Source organism: Scomber scombrus, chromosome 16 (genome assembly GCF_963691925.1).
Source record: "Scomber scombrus chromosome 16, fScoSco1.1, whole genome shotgun sequence".
Lineage (NCBI taxonomy): Eukaryota > Metazoa > Chordata > Actinopteri > Scombriformes > Scombridae > Scomber > Scomber scombrus.
Window position 1 is genome coordinate 16,182,483 of NC_084985.1, and position 23,536 is coordinate 16,206,018.

At 42.1% G+C, this 23,536-nt stretch overlaps 2 protein-coding genes across 8 annotated transcripts in view; both read left to right on the forward strand.

Annotated features, from left to right (window-relative positions):
- Positions 1-3,683: 3,683 nt before the first annotated feature.
- Positions 3,684-19,677, forward strand: fbxl2 (F-box and leucine-rich repeat protein 2). Its single transcript, XM_062436144.1, has 14 exons — positions 3,684-4,240; positions 8,442-8,503; positions 11,571-11,625; positions 12,252-12,326; positions 12,581-12,675; positions 13,266-13,430; positions 13,667-13,793; positions 15,380-15,454; positions 15,534-15,664; positions 16,098-16,158; positions 16,289-16,333; positions 16,653-16,709; positions 16,832-17,044; positions 17,510-19,677. Exons 1-14 carry the CDS (start codon positions 4,211-4,213, stop codon positions 17,615-17,617), a joined length of 1,299 nt encoding a protein of 432 aa, XP_062292128.1. The 5' UTR covers positions 3,684-4,210; the 3' UTR covers positions 17,618-19,677.
- Positions 19,678-20,248: 571 nt separating this feature from the next.
- clasp2 (cytoplasmic linker associated protein 2) overlaps positions 20,249-23,536 on the forward strand; it is a 56,640-nt gene continuing 53,352 nt past the window's right edge. For all 7 annotated transcript variants that reach the window (XM_062436143.1, XM_062436136.1, XM_062436137.1 and 4 more), the window contains exon 1: positions 20,249-21,134. In XM_062436143.1, coding sequence (XP_062292127.1) covers positions 20,937-21,134 — 198 coding nt within the window. In that variant the 5' untranslated portion in view covers positions 20,249-20,936. The remainder of the gene's footprint in view (positions 21,135-23,536) is intronic.

Below are 23,536 nucleotides of genomic sequence, written 5' to 3' on the forward strand. Positions count from 1 at the left end.
GAATGTGATTAGTTTGTTGGGTATTTTGTAATAAACCACAGTGAAATTTTGACCAGACAATGGAAAAAGAAAGTCAGGGGATCATCAAATTTTTCATCATTTCATTCCGACATTTCATGTCACAGCAATCCATCCAAAAGTTGGTGAGACATTTCACTAAAAAACCAAAAATGTCAATCTCATGGTGTCGCTAAAGGAAAGGTCATGAGGTCATCAAAGTCATGAGGGATTTCTTGGCTGAGCATCACTGATATCTGTACAAAAATTCATATTTCAGTCTGGACCAAAGTGTTGAATCAGTAGACATTGCCATAAAGCTATGCGAGGCCAAAACCTGTGATCAAACAATAAAACACATTCAAAACAGCATAAATATAACAGAAGACTATTACAAAGATTACAGCAACAAGACTAAACTATAGCCTGGAAATAAGTCTTGGATGGTGCAGAAACTGTATTCAAACCTGAATAACTTTGCAAACATATTACATCAACACTTGAGGTACGCCTTCCTACTTTGCCTTCCTACTTTCAATGACTTCATCACACAGGGCTTTGCTTGATATAAATGGAGTCACTGGGAGCATCAGGGCACATTCAACACTGAGCCGCCACTCACAGCCAAGTCAGGGGGAGAAGGGCATGGAGCTATTCAAAGAACTGAGTTAATTAATTTGACTTTTAATGAAAGATTGTTAATTACCAGGAAATATAGTGAGACAGGGTGGCATATGGATCAAAACGTGCATAGAAGACAAAGTTTTCGCACAAGCAATCATAAAATTCCAAATGATAATATATTAAATTATACTAATATTGTTTGCCTGATGAAATGACCCAAGAACTTTCTTATACTTTAGTAAACACTCAATAGGACCCTGAGAAAATAGGGAATAGTTACATTTCATCATTTCTTAATGGGCAGTCCTGGTTAATCCAAAACAATGTCAGGACTGAGACTGACATTTCTGTTCCGATGCTCCTCTCTCACCACTAATGGCCCCACCTAGAGGACAGGTTATTCACTTATTATCAACAGTTTAATGATGAAAAACCTTGCTAAATGCGATGGGACAAAATTCCATAAAACATGGGTTGCAGGGCTAAAGGAAAATCCTCTGAGAAGTCATTAGGCTTCATTTTGGGAACCTCTGACTCTTCATTGAAAGAACAGGACTGCATACCTCCTCTGACAAGCTCCACCAATCAAATGGGGATGATTTAGGTTATGATTAGCTTCACGGTTGAGACTCAGACCTGAATCCAGACTGTTGCATGCAGCATGACTGGTTTGATGATACTTGACAGTTTCACTTGTCATATAAGAAAAGCACAGCTGTTACTAATGACATTAACATTAAGCCATGACAGTGTGACAGTGATACAACACACACAAAACCAAAACCAACTGAATCCAGACATTTGTCGAAAATATCTTCTGTGAAATAAGGCCTACTGCCACACAGTGAACCCAGAGCTTTGAAGGCCCCTGGAGTTGGCTGCTTTTCCTGGCTGGTAATTTAGCCATGGATACAGCCTTTGGAGGACCTGAAAGAAGACATCCTCTGTATCTAATTCATTAAAATCTTTAGTAAGTAAAGCTGTCAGATAAATGTAGTGGAATGGGGGAAAAAACAGAAGTGGATAGAAGCAGAAAATAGAAAAAACCTCAAAATTATACCTCAATCCAGTACGGGTTACTTTCCACTACTGGTTGGTTTTTCCTATGTATTTAAGTAAGTAAGTAAGTTTTTCCTGTATGTATAACTGATCTTATCCTTGATGTAACAGTGCAGGATGAACAGAGATTAGGCTGGCTGCATGTGAGCGCCCTCTAACTGTGGATTTTAAAAAAGCACCTGTGTAGCTATTTCAGTCTGGATGTTTAACTCACACACTGGTCTGTCTGCAGCCCTGCTTACCAAAACTAGAATACCAAGAGGAAGAAGTATCCAGATCCTTTACTGAAGTAAAAGTAGCAATACAATGTTTAGTCCTGCATTTAAAATATTGCTTAAGTAAAAGAATAGAAGTGTTATCAGCAAGACAGATTTAAGTATCAAATGTACAAATACTTATTACACAGAATGGATCATTTTATACATGTACACATATACTGTACACAATTAAACATAACTATGTATGATGCATTAATGTGAACTGTATGTAGCATGTTAACTGTTGCATTGGACAAGCTAGAGGTAATTTTAACTAGCCTATATTATACAGTTGGGCAGTTTAATCTACAAAACTCCTTAATATAAAGCAATTTCTGTCCATTTCTGTCCAAACATTATTTTCTCAAGACAAGTGAACAAAATCTGTCAGTGCAGGGAAAATATGTCAGCCATTTTAATTCAAATCAAGAAACAATAAGGATTTTAGAAATAACTTCAAAGTTGATTTCCGTCTGGTGAAATAAGCAATGTTTCCCTCTGCAGTGCAGTGGACTAGAAGTAAAAAAAAAGCACCATTAAATAGAGATACTCGTGTAAAGTACCAGTGCCTCACAATTGTATTTAATAGTTATATATATTTCACCATAGAATAATAACATTGTTGTGAGTTTCAAGTTTCCAGGCGTATTTTATCAATTTGACACTGAGTCAGTTCTGTATAATGGAGAATTTAGCAGTAGTGGAGTATTTTATGCAATATAGCTCCACTAAATTTCAGAGCTAAATATTGCACTTTAAATTATCATGTATCTACAAGCTGCTTGGCAGATTAGGATTTTACTCAAAATATATATTTAATATATGATCAGTCTTTAAAACATGATGGCTTATTTCAGATTGAACTGCTCATATACAAGTTAAAATGAGCCCCACCAACTAAAACAGTAAAATGCTGCTTACATAATGCATCTGTAATAATATTAATAATACACATACAACAATGTATTTTCACATTACAATATAACACCCCTTTCATCAGCATGTTTACTTTAGTTATTCTAAGGACATAATAATTTTAATTGCTGATAATACTTTTTCTAAAGTAAAAATTTGAATGCAGGGCTTTAACTTGTTGTTTTATTGTAGTTTAATTGTACTGCTATTTTTACTTGGAAGATCTGTGTACTTCTTCCACCACTGTTCAGGCTCACCCATACAGTTTAAATATTGCATGACGGAGATGTCAGAAAAATCCAGTAAAATGAGCGTAGAGAAGAGTCTGTGTTGTAAAAGGTCCAAGTGAACACATGCATGAATGTGTAAATATGTGTGTGTGCGTGTGTGCATGGAAGAGTATGGAGGACCAGAAGTGCAGAAATCAATAATCAAATAAATAAAAAATAAATACATTTTGGTAATGAAAAAGGAAACTATAAATTGAATGTCTTGGATTCATGTTTACATTTCCATACTTCAACATGTATTGATGCTGTTTCTGTATTTCTACATTTATTTATGTATATTTTTGTCCTTTGTCATCCTCCAGAACAGAGAGCTGAGCTTTATGTTTGTCTCAAATGTCATTATTGTAGTGCAGAGAAAATCTTTATCTTGTCAAATGGTACCAGTGTCGAAATTTGCTCAATTTCCCTCAAAACCTCTGCAAGACCCCACAATCAAAACAAATCGACCACGCGTGCTTTTTCCCGCAGCAATGACGTAACGTAAGCCCTCCCCTTCCCCGCCAGTAAACAGAAAACGTTGATGATGTCAGTCCCCGCACGAGTGTCTGATGCGGGGAAATACGCCGTGAGACGTTAACGCGGACCTTCATTTCCCGTTTCCCGAGTGTTTTTTTTCTCTTTAATTTGTCGCAAACTTGTGGAGATTTGTGGCCAGCTGACTTGCGCCGGAGCGATGAAGGGAGAGGCGGAAGTGAAGTCACTTGACAGCAGACCGTCCATGTTATTATTGTTATTTTGGTAGCTCGGTGATGAGACGGGCTGGGGAGCCGCTGGTCTCCGAGACAACCACCGTTAACGTTACCGAAGGCCGCCCCGGACCGACACCGCCCTCACCGCCGCCACCACCGCCGCCACCACCACCACCTCACTGACCCGGAGACAGGAGCCTCGCTGACGGCTGGGGGGTGGGGGGTGGTGGAGGACCCAGCTCCAGCTCCAGCTCGGCTCCTATACACTCCAACCGACCAAAAATATATATATAACGGCGACAAAAACTATACCCGCTATCGTCCAAGAGCTCGACTGGTGTCTGCTCGGGTTGTAACGGGGGGACGTGCCGCCGCAGACATGAACGGTATCACCAAGGGCCGGTTCGAGGTATGACACAGGGAGTGGACCACCAATGGTTAAACTGTTTGTTTCTAGTAGACGTGGGAATCGTGGGCTTGTATAAGCAAAGTGTGTGTGTGTGTGTGTGTGTGTGTGTGTGTGTGTGTGTGTGTGTGTGTGTGTGTGTGTGTGTGTGTGTGTGTGTGTGCTGCTCAACCATACTGCTGCTCCTAATTTTACATGTACAGTCCGGGAGCCGAGGCGTTTAGTTGGTCAAGGGTAATCCGAAATCCTGTTATTGTCCTGCTGCACCAGTAGACAGCGACAACATGGAGCTCAGGGCTGCGGGACAGGAGGGCTGTGGTTCGGGATTGTCAGTATATCAGGGCCGAGGCTGGCTGGGTGGCTGGCTGGCTGGCTGGCTGGCTGGCACAGTCGCCTGAGGTTACATTGCTTTCAGTGAGGGGGTTCAAGGGAGTGAGCATGCAGATGGAGTGTAATGTTGTAAATACAAGCAGTGAGTGTAGCAGCATTCAATTAGTCATCACTTGGGTTAGGCAGACAACACTGCAAAACCCTGTGACACCTCCTGTAATACCTGTGAATGACAGGTTGGCCGCCCACAGGAGATTTGGGTGCCTTTGTGACAGTCACCCATACACTACAGAGGGTGCTTTTCAGTTCAAGAATCATCAGCAATTACATAGTGTATTAAATGATCATGTTTCACTCCTACAGCCTTTCATTTTTGCCATGACACAGCATGCATAATTGTGCAAGAGATTAGTAAACACACACCCTTTTATACATGTTAGAGCTCAGTGATCACCTGCAGTAGGTATTCACATATTTTATATGACTCAAATTAGCAGCAAAAGCGCTGAAGTTGGCTATTAGCCGCAAAATATATACCAAAAGTATCAAAATTGCAGCAGACTGAGCTCTTTCATTATTCATGCATTACTGTGTATGCAGCATTATATTTTATATCAGGTTGTAAAGCAAACTTTTATTAATTTATAGACTGTCAGACCAGCAATCAACAACAACCTTTCATAGTTTATAAAGGTGATTAACTGTTTTGTATGTAAAACCTTCAGAGTAAACCCAATACAGCTATCAAATAACTGTAGTGGAGTAAAAAGTACAGTGTAGTGGAGTATACATTAGCCTTTAATAATAAAAAAAAGTAGGTAAAGTACAAATACCTCAAAACTTTACTGTATTTGAGTAAATGTTCTTGGTCACTTTCCATCACTTATCAGCTGCTTACATTTTTACATAACAACCCCCATGAATCCTCGAATCACACTCATCAGCTATGATATAATAATTACCGTTTTGCTATGTCAACATCTTCTTTGTGATTTTGTGCATCCATTTAATTAACTCCTGTCCTACTGGTTATAAATCCCTGAAGCTGTGAGCATTGTTTATCTTAAATATCATCAACAGATTGTTGGGATTCTTTAGGGTTTGACTTGATGGTACTCGACTTTCTCTGTCAGGTGTTCAGCTGCTGTAAGCATGTCAGTAGCTGTATGAACTCTGTGTGTGTTTGTTTGTGTGTGTGTGTGTGTGTGTTTGTGTGTGTGTGTGTGTGTGTGTGTGTGTGTGTGTGTGTGTGTGTGTGTGTGTGTGTGTGTGTGTGTGTGTGTGTGTGTGTGTGTGTGTGTGTACATGTGAGTGAAGGAGAACAGGCGGCGGTAGTTGCGCTGATGTGTGTCGCCATATCAGTGGATTTCTCAACCGAGCTCTAAGCTTCTTAGATGGGAACCAGTGTACGGTGGGAAACAACCCGGTGTGGTTAAAGTGTGTCAAAGAGCGTAAGAGATGGTAGAGAAGGTGTAACCAAACCACCTGATGATTATGATGATGCTTTTTAATGAACACATACCACGAGTCCCATGTAGTTGTTGTATCGCAGGCCAGAGAGTGAAAACGCCATATGACCCAGATGTAATTTCCTCATAGTTGCTTTAATGTGGTGGAGAAACTCTACACCTGAGCCACACAGGTTCAAAAGACCAGATTTGCATATTCACCACTCGGGTTGTTGTTCACTGTCTAGGAATAGGAGTATGACTGCAGCGAGGAACTCCCTGCTTGGGAATGCTGCTCTGCTGGCACGGGGAACGAGGGCACCAGAATGCTGAGGTGATAACTTTAATGAAGCATGCGTATCAGAGATGGCTTTGAACCACGCTGTCGTGATGCCAAAGCTGTGGCTGAGATTACACGCCAAATACTGTGTTCATGCCATTCCACTGGGGCGACTTCTTCCATGCAGTTTCGTTTACATAACACTGAGGGAGGGGGCAAGAGGAGAGTATGAAGGCTGTATGGTAACTTTTTGGAAAGTTATCATACAAGTTTTGGAAATTCTTGTAAATGAAATTGTTTTAAAAATAGGACTGCAGATAAGTATTATGTATTTATGTCGTTTTGTCTGATTAACAATCCAAAACGCCCAAAATATGAAAATTGCAATGATGTAAAAATAAGAAGAGTATCAAATTCTCATGTTTGAGAGGCACGAAATAATGAATATTTATTGTTTTTCGACACAAAGGTCAAAGATGAGTGATGTGTTACAGAGGTGGTTTGGATTTAAGTCTAAATTTAGTCCTAAATCCTAAGCCACCTCTGGCTTTACGCAGACACGAGTTATTGTCAGTCTTATCTAAGGGAAGGCCGAGTTTTCCTCCTAACAATCAGCTGTCTGACGCACATACTGTATTGCCAATTAAGGTCAATTTACTCCGAGTTTACCCCGTTGACACAGGTCTAAATATAACTGAAACTGGAAGTGACATGATAATGAAAAAAAAGGGTTTTTTGCTCAAGTGTTTATGTCAAGATGTTGAAGCTTCTAATGAAGGCAATTGACCCTAACCCTCATAGGTAGATTGTTATAGTGTATTATTCAACAGAGGGGTACGTGAGGCTCAATGATGGAAAAGGTTTTAAGTATATTCCGGGGGCTATTATTGAATATAGTTAATCAATAGGTTCATATCTGTGTTTCAAACCACTTTGTTTGCTGTGTTTCACCTGAATATAGACGTTAACGTTCAAACCCGGTTTAGTTAATCTTTTGCACAACCTTGAATTCACCAACTCGCTCGCTTTTGTCTTCTTGACCCCACTTCCTCTCAAATGGGATTTAGTTCCTCCGCCCCTTCTCATCCCTCCTCTACTTTTACTCCCCGATTTTAAAAATGACTTCTGAACATATTTTTCCTGTAATCCCTGACTGTATCACTCCCATTCCATAGTATGCTTCTCTGTCTTACTTCCTCCTGCTCCCTCCTTTCCCCCTTCTTTCTCCGATCTTTCCACTTTCCTTTATTGCTTTTTTTTCCCTCTCTCTCTCTCTCTCTTTCTCTCTCTCTCTCTCTCTCTCTCTCTCTCTCTCTCTCTCTCTCTCTCGGTTGTTTCTCTCACGGAGCGAATTGAAACCGAGGTGTTTGCATAATCAACCTTTGCTCCCTTTTGCGCCTTTTCCTCCCTCCTTTTTGTGTTCTCACATTTTGTGTTTTGCGTGTGAAACAGCAGGGGGTCCTCCTCATTAGAGCCAGCTTCTGAGTCTTTGAGGATACAAGTGTATCACGGGCGGGATGCGCGTCTACACAGGCACTGCAAATGTGGGTGTCTGCCATAATTCAAATCCATGGCTGAATACGGCCCACCTGATCTCGAATGTTATGCCTCTGTTCTTCACACAGAGAAGTCTGACTTGAATCACCTGATAGTGTGTAAGTGTGCGTGAGCGTGTGTGTGTGTGTGTGTGCATGTGTGTGTGCGTGTGTCCCACTCAGCAGATGGCCAGACATCCAGCGTGTAGACTAATTGAGATAAGCATGCCAACAAACTGACCAAGCTAACAGAATTATAAGCTTGTAAGGAGGGGACATGGAAAGCCAAATGTAGCCCTAGCTTGTTTATTAGCATAGATTAAGGAAGTAATAGCTCAGCAGCAACCAAAAACATGCGAGAATCTATTTATTAAACACATTTTGAGTCAGCACAGTTAAAATAAGATCATCCCTAAGCCTGGTTATTTCTAAATATTTGCTGCAGTGCTCTTGTGATGATGACACTGATGCTCTGTGCTTTCTATGTTTTGGTCTCTGTTGCTGTTGTAACAGCTTATGTCTTGGTTTTGGTCTCATTGTTCTTACAGCACACACACACACACAGACACACAGGTGCACTCAATATTATTGTTCATCTCGTTTCTCTGCAGGTGTTCTCAAACAGCGATGAAGCCCCCATTAACAAGAAGCTCCCCAAAGAGCTCCTTCTTAGGTAAGATTAATAATGTGGAACCTCCCCTTTCATACACACACACACACACACACACACACACACACACACGCACACGTAAACACACACAAAATACAACACAACATACCCGAGGACAAGGGCTTAGGTCAGGGTTACTCATTAGCTGAAGCACCCTTGAACGTTTTGTGTGTGTGTGGGAGTGTGTGTACATTTGTTTTGTCATTAGTTATTGTGTGTACTTTGCAGGTGTCTGTGTGTGCTCTCTGTGTGATGTATGTTGGCCACGTGTCTGAAATGTGAAATGAGATGGTGTTGACTGTGTGACCTACAGACCAATATTTTGTCCCTCAGCAGCTGCGCACGACCCATAAATCTGACATCACACACGCAACTCAGCTGCATTCATCCTCCACACTGATTTATATATGGATTTGTGTGTGTGTGTGTGTGTGTGTGTGTGTGTGTGTGTGTGTGTGCTTGTATGTTTGAAAGTGATGCACCGGCATGTTCCTCTGCTCACACATGATATGGACAGCTTATTTCTGGGTTTGGACGCTGCATGTTTGTGTGCGTGTGTGAAACACTCCTGGGCCTATGCAAAACTGTACGTCTGTGCTATAAATAGCTTGTCTTAGCTGGTGGGGAATTCCGCAGTGCTGTGCTCTTCTGCTGCTCCAGCTGTGCTCCACAGAGACTACCAGTACGCCCATTACCACCAGCACACTCTCACTGGTGGACGGAAAAAACATGCACTTCACATGCACGCGCCAGCTCCAACACATGACCCGGTGTCACATGTGTCATGTTGAGACACTTACACAACATCGGCTGTGAGGAGGGCTCACTGTGATGGCAGTAAATCTTGTTTTTAAACCGTGGAAAGCGGGCTGACTGGAGCCTTTTGTTTTGTATTTTGTAATTTTGTTATGTCGCGCCACTACAGTACACACAGAGGAACATTATGTTGTCACTGCTGCGTTTGTGCAATGCAGGTATAGAATCTCACATATCAGACGCTTTATTCACACCACATTTATGATTATTTATTAAGAGTAAAGAGTAAATCATTGGTGATAACCCCCGCAAGAGGTTGCAATATAAAGCTGAGGGGTCACAAGATGATTAACTAGTTAGTTTGAACTCTTTAGGCCTTGTTCAAATGAAACAATCTGAGAGGTTTTGAAGAGAAACTGGCCCAACTCAAAGACATTTTAATTTCCACTGCAGTTGATCATGTATATGTTTGCAAGTATGTTTACTATAGGAACATTTTTTAATTAATTTGTTAATTTGACTAATTAGCGTTCTCATTTAGCATGGCTGCTTATGTTTAATGTATCACTGTGAGGGAGCCCGAGCACCTGACTTGTTTTTCCGCGTTCGTCTGCCTCTCAGCCAGTGCGACATAAACAGCTGTTATCTAGGCCAGTGCAGCACGGATATAAACTGTGAAAACTGTAGGAAAACCTCATCTGATAGACAAGCCTCGGAGAGAGTTCACAGTGGTTCAGAGTCCTCTTACCCAGAAGCACTGACTCAGCACCCTCCCCACCACCACCACCATCACCATTACCACCACCACCACCCAAATTCAAGTCTGACTGGAGTTACCATGGCAACCAGTCCTAGACTCACCGTGAAGGCTCGACTCTCTCTTATCTCGCCCATGCTTGAAGGGCCAGTCGTACGTTTTGTCAACAAATGCGACTATGCTCCATTAAAATCTCATTATGTACCGTGAAAAACGGCATACCCGAGCAGGATGTGATGGAGCAATCAAAGGCTATTAACTTATTTTCTATTCTTCCTGTGTTCAGAGCCAGCATAAGGGCTTTCCTCTGCATAGTAAAGCGGAGAACATGCAGTACTCATGATGTTATGACCCGGTCTTTGGTTTTCTCCACTATGAAAAAGCTCATGTCAGTGACAAAGCTTTCGTCTACATGTCTCCATCACAAAAGTCAGAGCTGCTTCCTGGTATTAAGCTTTTATTTCCAAGTGTAAATGTCAACCAAGTTAACAGGCCTCAAAACAGGACTCATCAAATCAGACAGACTGATTGCTTCCCTGTGATATGATTAACAGTATCCGTCTGTGGTTGGTAAAAGGCCTCTCTCACACACATAATGGAAAGTCAGATTGTGTTTGATTAAAACAGACAGTCAATCAATGGTCAGCGTCACAGCCATTAACCAGTTATTAGGATTGAGATCGATGAGCGCCCACTTGATTGGTCAGCTTCTCTGGTGGCCTCAACCGATCACTCCAAGGACTGTGTGTGTGTGTGTGTGTGATGTGCAAGTGTGTGTGTGCGTCTCTGTGTGTGCGCGCGCGAGCGCATGTGTGTCACGTGCGTGTCTCTGCATTGCTTTGTTGATTGTATGTATGTAGTTCCTGACACAAGACTTCTGTATAGCTTAAAACAGACATGTCCCAACATGCCCTGGCCTGCCACACATAAAAACACACAGCCTTTGTCTGTGTCTATATGAAGGAAACAATGGTCAGCTCCTGTTTCCGAGTGTTAAAAGTACATTCAGACCACAGCTGCACTCAAAGCTTTGGCACCATGACAATTCTCTGAATACCTCAAATAAGCTATAGATCACCCCTATAAGACTCTTCTGTGCACAGCAACAGGTCATTTGATGACTGAGAATTAGGGAGGTGTAAGTGTTTGGTCTCGTGTGTGTCCATGTGTGTCCTCTTGTGTATGTATGTACTGTATGTCTGTCTGTCTGTTCCCTGCTATCTGTGGCCTTGCTGGTCTGAGTGCCAGAGATTACTCATTGGCAGATTAATGGATTGAGCTGACCCAGTAGCCTGCTGCATGCAGCCCTTTGTGGCTGACCGGCCCACAGCTCAAACACTGCCTGTCTGTGGGGCTCTCCTGTTACCATCAATATGCAGGGGATTGTTCTGTTTTCTACAGACATCAAAAAGACATTAAATCACACAAAAAATGAAAAAAAAATCAAATATGAAGTTTAATAGACTGCAGCTTTCACATTAACACCAAAGCCTCAGTCTTTATGTAGGAGTGACCAGTGAGCTGAGACTCATGCTCTCTTTTCATCTCTCTTTCTAGAATATTCTCCTATCTAGATGTGGTTACACTCTGTAGGTGTGCCCAAGTATCCAAGGTAAGCACTTCTTCACCTCTAACACACTCATTTGCTTTACAAGAATGGATTGATTTAACTCTGAACAAAGGTATGGTTGAATTGAAACCAGTTTATTATTACTGAATTCTCTAGAAATGTCTATAATATAGCGCCATCTGCTGGTTATATGTAAGTGAGCCACTGCTTTGCCATAGTGCACTGCAGCTGAAAGCCGTTTATGAATGAGCCATCAGTGAATAATAACAGGGGTAGGCACGTGGGCAGTGAATGCAGAGCTTTGATGGCAGCTTCTTTCATAACAGATACAATGTATTCCTATTGGGAAAATCTCCGTACATGGCACAAAGTATTAGGTAGTTTTATCTTTTTCTATGTGTGTGTACTGTGTACCTACATTTCCAACCATTATTATGACTGACGTAAGAAGTGAAAACAGCAATTACTTCACCTGCTCCGTGATCAAAGAACAAAAAAGTGGAGAGAGTTGATGTGTACACAAACCTAAACCCATAGAGATCTGTTGACCCACTATGTTCATTCATTCCTTCTACATATTATGATAACAGTGTTACCATTCACCTTCCCCCACCTCTGTCTGACCCACTTGTCTGTTTCTGTCTACAACCTGTCTGTCACCCTCTCAGGCGTGGAATGTCCTGGCCCTGGATGGCAGCAACTGGCAGAAGATCGACTTGTTCAACTTCCAGACAGACATAGAGGTGAGGGATTTGTTTATGACAGAAGGAGAACAAATGAAGGAGACGAGTGAGTGCTCACAATGGACAGCAAATATGTGCGTGTGCTTGCCTATATGTGCTGAATGTATGCTTGTTGAGTAGCATTATCTAGCCCAAGGCTTAGTGCTGGGTCAGTAGGCTTTGGTGCTGACTGTGACGTCACAGCTGATCCTCTGTCCTGTGGCCCAAGTCATTATTACTCACTCTCTCTCTTTCTCTCTGTCCCTGCGTCTCAGGGTCGGGTGGTGGAGAACATTTCGAAGCGATGTGGGGGCTTCCTGAGGCAGCTGAGCCTCAGAGGCTGCCTCAGTGTGGGAGATGCCTCCATGAAGTGAGATTTTCGTTGTCCCTAGACTGATACAACAACTGTGATTCTGATTAGACTTTTCTCAAAAGACCTTCTCTTGTTGGTTTGATTACTCGCTATTTTTCCCCTGTGTGATTATGTTTAAAGTCAACTTTAAGCTGCTTGTGTCTCATCACTCTCAGGGGACTCTAAACACTGTGTTTTTATTCCATGTAATCTCACTGTACTGTGTACACTCACAGAAAACAAAAGATCAGTAGTGGTGTAATTTAGTTTTTACTGTTACTGTTGTATCTCTTGATCTGTTGATTTGACATGGTTTTACTTGAAGACTTCGATCCCCTCTATAAGCAACTGATTGAAAGAAGAACAAGCTGTTCTCTAGCTAGTAATTCTTATGAATAATTATGTATAACAGCAACATGCAACAAAGAGAAAAGAAAGAAGAAACGTGCATTAGCTGTAGAAGAACCTCCCAAGGGTCTATAGATGACTCTGTAACTGTTCTGTTAATTGGCTCCTGAGCAACTCGCAGCATATGACTTCTTGTTTATTCAATGAAGCGACTCCTGAGTAATTCCCATTTCCCTCCCTACTGTTCGACTGCTTCCCAGGACATTTGCTCAGAACTGCAGAAACATCGAAGTGTTGAACCTGAACGGCTGCACCAAGATCACAGACAGCACCTGCCTCAGCCTCAGCAAATTTTGCTCCAAACTCAAACAGCTAGATCTCACCTCCTGTGTGTCCGTCAGCAACCACTCCCTCAAGGCCCTCAGGTAGTACCTGCACACTTTTCTTTTACCTAGCTGTGTAAACCTGAACAGAACAGATCTCTATCAGTAATAACATGGAAACAGTCAGTTCCTCACAAAGCCCTCGCCTGTTACCACTCTGACACACACACACACCTTTGCTCTTCATTGTGCATACATTTCTATGTTGAAATTAGATCACATACCCTGTATACATGTCTTAAGTGTGTACTGTGAATTGTGCTTATGTCCACATTCAGTGATGGCTGCAGAATGCTGGAGATGTTGAACCTGTCGTGGTGTGACCAGATCACACGTGACGGTATTGAGGCTTTGGCCAGAGGCTGCATCGGTATACGAGGACTGTTCCTCAGAGGCTGCACACAGGTAGAGTAATGCAAAAACTCAAGCACTCACGTTCAGGCAAAGACATATATTTTCCTTTCAGGGGACATTTTATGCCTACTTTATTGGAATTTTAAGAGGAAAATGGCCCTTTCAGTGTGCCTTTACTCTATTTTGAAATATATTTCACCTCATATTTGTCATTTAACACTTTATTTTTATCTCATGGATTATAAAAGATGAAAATAAAAAAATAAAAGACCATAATTAATTTTAAAAAAAAGTGAAGATTGATTTAAACTTTTTTAACTTGTTTTAAACGTTTTTGTTTCCTGCTGCCAGAGGTTCACTACAGTTTACTGTAAACAGGATCCTCTGTTGGTGAAGATTTAGACGGGTGACACATTGAAGGAAAAACCAACATAGTGTCTTAGTAAGATGTTGGACCACCATGCTGCTGCCAGAACAGCTTCAATGTGCTTTGTCATTGTATCTACAGTCTCAGTCTCTTCTGGAGGGATTAACACAATTTTTCAAAAGATACCCTTCATATGGTGTTTTGATTATGGTGGTGGGGAGTGCTGTCTAACATATCTGTCCAAAATCTCCAATAGGTGTACAATTACGTTAAGATGTGGTGACTATGAAGGCCATAACATATGATTGTCATCATTTTCATACTTTCAAACCATTGAGTGACCCCTTGTGCTTTATGGATGGGGGTATTGTCCTCCTGGAAGAGACCACTCCCATTACAATAGAAATGTTTCATCATAGGATAAAGGTGATCACTCAGAACAACTTTGTATTGATGTGCAGAGACTCTTTTCTCTAACAGGACAAGTGGACCCAAACTATGCCAGTGAAATGTCCCCCACAGCATAACAGAGTCACCAGATCCCCTCACTGCAGGGGTCAAGCCTTCAGACCTGTACCTTTTTTCCTTTAATTTGTCACTTGTCTTTAGCTCAGGATATACTAGCTGAGGAAACATTAAAAACAGATGGTGAAACAAAACAGATACCTATAAATTCCCAGATTTCTAAAATTGAAAACCAAAACCACAATATACCCCACACACCACATCTCAGGCTAACTGAGGAGAAATGTGCCCTTTCCCCCACTCTCTGTTCCCAACACAGAACATTTTCTGTCTCATGATATTTGGGTTTTTTACTTCTTATTTTAATCTCACTGGTCAGTCTTATGTTGATATAGTGGTTTGTGTCAGGCTGGCATTTTCTTTCTCTACTGCCTCTGTAGAGCCAACATTTTCTGCAGGCTGTGCTGTGAGTTTTGTTTTTTTAAACCAAAGCCTAATCCATTTTTCTTGCCTACAATGCAGTGGAAAAAACACCATGAAACCCCAATGAATCATCTGCGGGGGTATACAGAGGACAGTTGTCCGGGCCTGAATATGACCATTGATTGAACTCAAAACAGGGAACAGGGTGATATGGAAAGTCTACTCCCCTTTATTGGGGGATATTTTGTCACACAAACATTCTTTGGGTTTTAACAGCCTTTTACCAAGAAGCCAACCTAACCTTAACATATACTGTACATAAGCACACATACATACTGTTCAATACTTCTAACATAACCGTGCACTTTCTCCTTTAACTTAGCTGGATGATGGAGCATTGAAACACCTTCAGAAACACTGCCCAGAACTCACCACCATCAATATGCAGTCTTGCACGGTAAGGAATGAAAAACTGATAATAATGCATGTGTCTGTATGCCTTTTTTTATGTGTAATTTATCTTGTGTTGCCTCCAGCAAATAACAGATGAAGGCCTGGTCAGTCTGTGCCGAGGATGCCACAAGCTACAGATCCTCTGTGTGTCTGGCTGCAGTAACATCACTGATGCCTCCCTCACTGCATTGGGACTCAACTGTCCCCGGCTCAAGTGAGAAACACCAACACTCACATGCACATACATGCACACACACACACACTTGTCCCACCATCCTTCACAAGGACATTAACAGCTTGCCTCAGTATTTGCAACATATCCTCCTTAGGCAATGGGACTTCTACCATTTCCAAAAATGAACTATAACTGCCATAAGCCATATTTTTGGTTTTGGGGGATAATTTTTGCTACTCTTAATGCCTAAATGTAAATTGTGACAAAAAAACACTATGTGTTTCTATGAGTTTGTCACCACTTAATGTGGCCCACTGGGTCCTGAGGTGATTTTCAATACAGCCTCTTTATTCCCAGTTGGCTGATGATTTACTGTTGTTGTTAACATTGTTAAGTACACAATGAGCCACAGTATTTACTCCACACCCTCCTGGCTTTCACAAGTTGTGCCTTTGTGTGTGTGTATTCTCAGGATCCTTGAAGCTGCACGATGCTCCCATGTCACAGATGCTGGGTTCACTGTACTGGCCAGGGTGAGTTTCATTTTGCTCTTTTCCCTACTTTCTCATCTGTGAATCTTTTGTTAGCATTTCACCACTGTATCTCAAACTGTAATTGAGTCCTTGTCTCACATAGGCTTAATCCATCTCATTTTCTTCACAGAATTGTCATGAGCTTGAAAAAATGGACTTAGAAGAATGTATTTTGGTAAGAGAATTCTTAGCTTTGATCGGTTTGTCTGTGTAGAGGTTAAACTGCAGGACGAGGACGGATGTGATTGTGTGCATGACAGTGTATTTTTTCCTGCCAAGGGGGAAAGTGAGCAGTCCAATGACCTCAGTATTTAAATCACTTTTGACAGAAAGCAGAGAGCAAGACTGATGAGCAGCGACACAAGAGAAAACGCTTTAGTGGGATGCAAAACTAGATACAAAAATGCGTCACATGCCTCCTAAATCCTAGTGGCCACTTTGCAGTCTCTAGACATGTGAGACCAGTACGTTAATCAAGCTTGTCCTTTCCTCAGGTGACAGATAACACCCTGGTTCAGCTGTCTATCCACTGCCCTCGCCTGCAAGCCCTGGTAAACATTCACACCTGCAGTTCAGATTTCTTGACAGGTTCTGCCTCGGCTTGTCAGCATGCTTACGTATATATAATCCATATGTCTCACCCCTTCACCGCTACCCGCTGTGTTCTGGGCAGTCCCTTTCCCACTGCGAGCTGATCACAGATGACGGCATCAGAGCTCTGAGCAGCAGCACTTGTGGCCAAGAACGCCTCACTGTGGTGGAGCTGGACAACTGCCCCCTCATTACTGATGTGACCCTTGAGCACCTGAAGAGCTGCCATCGTCTGGAGCGCATCGAGCTCTACGACTGTCAGCAAGTGACCAGGGCTGGCATCAAACGGATCCGGGTGAGTGGGCATGATGTGAAAATACAAGCTGTTTTTAATCACGTAGACTCTGTTCTTGTTGGGGACGGGATCACTGATTTTTCAAAAAAAAATTTATTCATTTTATTTTTATATATCTAAAAATTATATAGTTTATACTTGCATTAAAAAGAATAGTTTGACATTTTGGGAAATACTTCACGTTCTTAAAGATGAGAAGATCAATATCACTCTCATATGTGTTTGCTACAGGCGATTCAAGCCGTTTCAAGTCTTTATGCTTAGCTAAGCTCACTGGCTGCTGCTTGTATTTAAAAGACACATATGAAAGCGGTATTGATATTCACATATAACCCTTGGCATATAAGTGGACAAGCATATTTTCCCAAAGTATCTTACTATTCTTTATCCTGACCATATATGGACCTCTTTCTGTGTTTTTTGTCATTTTATATTCTGCTCTTAACACATTTCTTCCTTGCACAGGCACATCTTCCAGAGATCAAGGTCCATGCCTACTTTGCCCCAGTGACACCCCCTCCCTCTGTACATGGAGGTGGCCAGCGTCTGTGCCGCTGCTGCATCATCCTCTGACAGTGGAGAGCCAGGGGGGGCCACCTCTGTCTACAGGTCCTGCTGCTCTGAAATGGAAGGGGGGACTGGGGTAGGTGTAGGGGAGAGGAGGGGCTGGACCCACTCACTGTTCCTGATCACTGATCAATACATAGACTGATCACCACTAATTCCTGATCAGTTTAGCCTGCCCCTCCTCTCTCCTCTTGCTCACCAATCAGCTTTGCAGCAGCCCCAGGTTTGGGTGTGGAGGGGTCAGAGGAAAGATGGATGGATGGTCTCTCTCTCTCTCTTTTTCTCTCTCTCTCAATCTCTTTCTCTCTTTCTCACTGTAAGGACAAAAACAGGTTGTCCACTCCATGCTGCTTCTCACACCCTTCACTCCCCACCTGTGGGCTTAGAGGAGGACTGCACCTGGACAGCTGGAGATTGGGGTCTGAACAGTGGAACTACAATGCATCAAGTTCAAACTAAAAAAAAAAAGACGATATTGTCATCTGGACAACAGTTCACTCTGTGGAGTATCATCTCAACCAACACATCACATGACACCTCTATGTGACCATCCTGTGATTCATTCTGCTTCAACCAATAGACACGCAGCATGGAGGAAGATGAGAGCTGGGTTATGGTAACGGCAGATCTTATGGAAATAAACGGTGAAGCTTAGGCATGGCCAGCTGCACTTTCCAGTGAGGAAGAGTTAAGAAAAACAGGAAGTACAGATTTGGACATGTGACATATTTGTGCATCTGAGATACTTATGTTGAGATTTTGATTTTGTTTGTACAGAGAATGTTTTGCAATGGAAAAAAAGAATTTCACTTATGGCAACTCACTCTAAATTGAGGAAGGCCAACAAAAAATTGTTTTATTTTCTCTTATTTTTCAGTGCTTATTGTAATTGTCAATGCCTGTCTATCCAGAGAGGGAGATATATTTGTCTTTCTTTATGAAATGGAAAAAAAAAAGCTGTTGCTGTTTGACAAAAAAGGACCTATGATTCAGACTCTCAGCGTCTAAAAGCATTATGTTGACTTTATCTGGGATGAGTGGCCTCTCCTGTGTCTATGTGGTTATGTTGGCTCCTAGGCCCTGATCCAATCCTGTCAGTAGCCCTGTGCACTAGCTCCTACTTGACCACTTAAGCATTTGTTTACATTCTCGATTAGTTTAGCACCACAGACAAACTTGTTTACATAAGTAGGTTTCCAGTCTCCCTACTATACAGAGATAAGTTTAGTAACACTGATACAACTGTGTTCAACCCACTGTTTTTCACTGGACTGTAAAAGTACATTATTCAAATGTATTGCTGTGTGTATTTAGATATCCATCAGGGCTAAAGTTGGTGCAGCTTTGCTTCAAAGTGAACTGGAATCTGCCTAAAGCTAAGACAATAGGTATGAGCAAATGCACCTTAACTTTTTGACAATCACATGAATTTATGTATTTGAACGTTAATTTAATTTAGTTTTATGTAATTGGCAATTTACAGATGATAGGATATTAATTGTCTTTTTTCAATAAACTCCTCACACCTAATGCCCCAAGCAACACATGAAATAGCATTTGACACCGATTGGGTGAGATCTTCCTCAAGCATCTAATTGATTAGTAACAAATTCCTGCTCATCCAAATCCTACAAAACACATGTGACAACAGGAATAGTATGCAGTAACTGTGAAGGAAACATCAGAACTGTTCATTTCGCTCTATTCAAACACTCCTTCTGGAGATCTTGATATTATCTGTCTTGCCATGCAGACTAAAACATGTAGGGGGCATGAAATACCACTACATGAAGCACTGTCAATACAATAAAACAGAAGCAGCTCTCAGTATTGCGCTTAACAAGAGACTGGCAAGTGCTGTGTAGTGCCAAGTGCTCAAAGACTGTGGAGATTGGCAGGACTGTGGATAGGACTGAAACAGAGGAGAGCAGATGGAAAGATGAAGACAGAAGATGGACTACATACATAGCTGACTTGACTGGCTGTGATACTAATGCCCTCTCTTTGACAGCTGTTTTAACAGTTTTATGTTCAAGAAAATAAAGAAAAAATAAACAAATGAATAAATAAAAGTGACTAATAGTAAATGTGCGTTGTCTCTCCAGTGTAATATTTTGTCTTCCAGTATCTATTTCATCTTGAACTGCGGCAAACTTATTAGTTTATAGGCTAGTGTGACCGCTAGATGTCCCCAGAGATCCGTGCAGACGGTAGACACACCCACACAGAATACGATTTGTTTGATTCGTTGGTTCTGTAACGGATTACATAAATTATACAGCCTTCAAGTAATGACAAAATGTATTTTACTCAGTTAAAGTACGTACAAATATCTAAACACAAGCGGGATTCACGGTACACTTGATCATTTTCCATTTTCCATCAGGCATAATGGTGGCTAGCTGTGCGGCTTGATCAGCGACCCTTGGTAAACTGCGGTCCCGACAGCCTTTTTTTCCCCACACCCGTATTCCGAGAGGACCCGCCCTACTCTTCATCTGATTGGCTAGTTCTCGTAGCCTTTGTTAGTTAGATTCAGAGCGATAGGGTAGATTGGTACCATCAGCCAATCAGAGGCAGCGTAGGGGTGGGTCTTCATAGAATGCGGGTGGCGAAATAACGCGTCCCTGCAGCGCGCAAGCTTCCAGCGCCTGTTAACGGGTTTACCTGTGCGGCGAGTATTCCTGAAGTGAAGAAGAAACCGGCTACCACGGGACTGGAGCAGCAGACTGTCTGTTACTGGGAATTTGATGCAACTTTACAGCTGCCGTTCAAAACAGCGTTGAAGACTTCACCGCTTTGTGGGGATGGAATAAAATAGCGGAGTGTTGCCAGTCGTTAGGCCCGCGGATAGCTACCGTTAGCCAGCCGAGCTAGCTGCGGAGAGGCGGTCTATCCTTGTTTGGGTCACAAGCTAGGTGCTATTTTTGTTAGCATAACAGATAGCCTACTGAGGCTGCTAGCTTGTTTTTTTAATGCGAATATATTGAAGAAAGGTGCTGGAGTCTACTGCAGTTGAGTTACAGAAAGTTTCAAGTTATCCCACTCGGCTAATCTAGTTATCTAGTAAGGGAAGTAGCAAGCTGCGTGTTTGTTCAAAGTTGAGCTCTTGACATGGGCAGAAGGATGATTTGTGTGTTTTAGTTATTGGATTGCATGTTGATGATCAAATATCTGGTAGTCGCAGTCCAGACCGCACAGTCTCTCTGCCCCTCCGCGGGACCTCACTTAATATCTTCCTCGTCCCTTCACACCTCCTCCCGCCGACCACTGTCTCCAGTCTGCGGCCGGCTTCAGTGGCTGGCCACACGGCGCTGACTGCCCAATGGAGGAACATGACAACATGGACTATTTTTACCAGCAGGTAGTGCAGAAAGACGTTACCCGCAGGCTGCAGGTCGGCCAGGACCTCATTGACTACCTGAACGACCCGCAGCGCTCTCCGGACGTGGAGCAGGACAAACCCCGGCTGGATAAGACCATAGATGAGCTAACGGGATGGGTGAACGCCAGCAATTTCAAGGTGAGAGACAGTGGACAGACATGGTATAAGGCTATCGCTGTGTCACTGCAGCAGTAATCTTCCCGGCCTGTTCATGAATTATTCCCCCCCCCCCAGCTAATAAACGGGAGGAGAGTGGAGAGTCATGGAAATTGTTTGTCATTTTCAGAAGAGATCGGTTTGAGTGCGAAAAACTCAAAATGAGATAAGCCATTTAAAACGAGCTCTCATCGCTTTAGTGGTATGAAGAGGACTATCTGACATTTTAAAAACAGCTAATCAAACCAATACCCTTTTTTTTCTTGTCTGATCTCGACCAAATCAATATTTAAAGTGCAATTTGCTTTTCCAAACAGCACATCTTCTTGCTTTACATGGTTAAAAAGCAGGAAGCCGTGTGTTTGTTTTTTGACAACCCAATAATCTAATCCTGGATCATGACAGGCAGACATTTTTAAATCTCAACCCCAGTGTCAAATTAGGACATTTGCGAGGCATTCCTGTGGTTTGTTGGGGTTTATATTGTTGTCTTGGCAGACTGGGTTGAGGGACCTATTGTCAGGACTGTAGACTACTAGAGCACAGTAAGAGATGGGGGAGGGGTTAAAGGACTCATTGTTATGACCTATGCTTTTTCTCCATGTATCCCTCTGTCTCTCTTGTTCTTTCAATCCAAACACACACACTCTCACTCTCACTCTCTTTTAAGCTTTTTCCTCAGTTTTCTATCTTCATCCTTGCTCCTGCTTCTTTGTGTGTGTGTGTGTGTGTGTGTGTGTGTGTGTGTGTGTGTGTGTGTGTGTGTGTGTGGTGGCCTTGTCTGCACTCTGTCCCATATCTCAAAATTGCTGGAATGTGACATTTTAGCCAACATATCGCACTGATCCAGAGAGTCAAAACAGTCTGAGATCTTGTTCAAGCTGTGCGGAAATTTGACTCCCGAGTCTGTTTTTAAACTGATCAACATTGTCTGCACTGATTTTCCGGACTCAGCTAGATTGTATGAATGTGGAAATCGTGCATTCAGCATAACAAATTCATCTCGTCTTGGTCTGAAAATAATTTATAGTTGCTACTTAAAAAGTTAATGGAGATGTATCAATACTGCCACTTTATTGTCTACACTCAGTTTATTCACTAATCTAACTTTTTAAGTGTGTTTAAAGTCAGTTTAATTTATGAAGACACATTTTCTCTAAGAGATTTAGTATTCTCTTGTATGTGACAAATTAAATATTCTGGCCATGGTTTTGCATCTAACTGTCAAAACAAATGTAAGGAGTTCATAGTGATAGATGTATAAACTGTACAGATGAATAGAATCAGGGAAATATTATCCCAGGCAAATGTTTAGATCTAAAACATTTTTCTTCATCTATCTTCTTTCTTTATTATTATCTCCTCAATATGAGTAATACATAGTTACGGGATTAAATGTGTGAGTTTACATTCTGGTGACAGTACTGTGGAGAAAGTGGTCAAAAATCATGCAATATGGGTTAGTATTCTGTCTAATGCTCCTGTCACTTGTCTCTCAAATGAATTGCTGTGTTTGAAGTGGTAACATAAACCAATACTACTTCCAAGTCTGTCTCTATGAAGTCCAATCCTAGCTATAAAGGGCTAATATTTCCCTTACTTCAGATTTGTCCTTTCATGTGGGCGACACAGTCAGTAAAACTCAGATCAGTGTCTGGGAGTGATTTACAAGTGAGTCGTGACCCCCAGAAGCCTTCAAATAGCAGGCTTTTATGCAGATTGTCTCCCTGACGGACAAAAGGAAGGAGGGGTTAGTTGTAAGCAAGATGCTGAGTCAGCTCAGCGATATGGAGGAATTGAGAGATGATGCAGAGTTGACGAGAGGAGGAGAATGAAGGAGGAGTTAGAGCAGGAAATACAGAAGTGGGGTGATGAATGGGTTAAGGGAACGTGAGTGGAAAACAAGCCACGACTCATAAATACATTAAATGTGCAGATAAGGGGACCGTCGCGCCCAAGTTCCTCTTTATGGAGCAGATTAAGCACAGTTTTAAACTGCCCCATGGCTCTTCTGTCTCTGTCCTTGTCTGGCTCTTTTTTGTCCTTGTCTGGTGCATTTTTGTCAGTGAGTCAGTTTCATCCTCTCAGCCTCGTCTCTCTTTCCTCTACGGAGAAGCGGAGCAGCATGTTCATCTCAGACATGCTCTCGAAACATCACAGAGGCCCCAGTGCCTCAGTGAGACATAGACAAAAAGCAGGCATTAATATTGCATGCTGCTTTTACGGGCATCAGGGCAAAGTGAGTGGACACTGCCTGGACTGGATGAGGTCTGATACTGCTGTGAGGTAGCCCTGCCCAGACTCTATGACTGTGATTTAGTTTGAAGAGAGATGAGTGTCAAACGCACTCATTTTTTTTTATATACACAAAGGACATGAGTTTT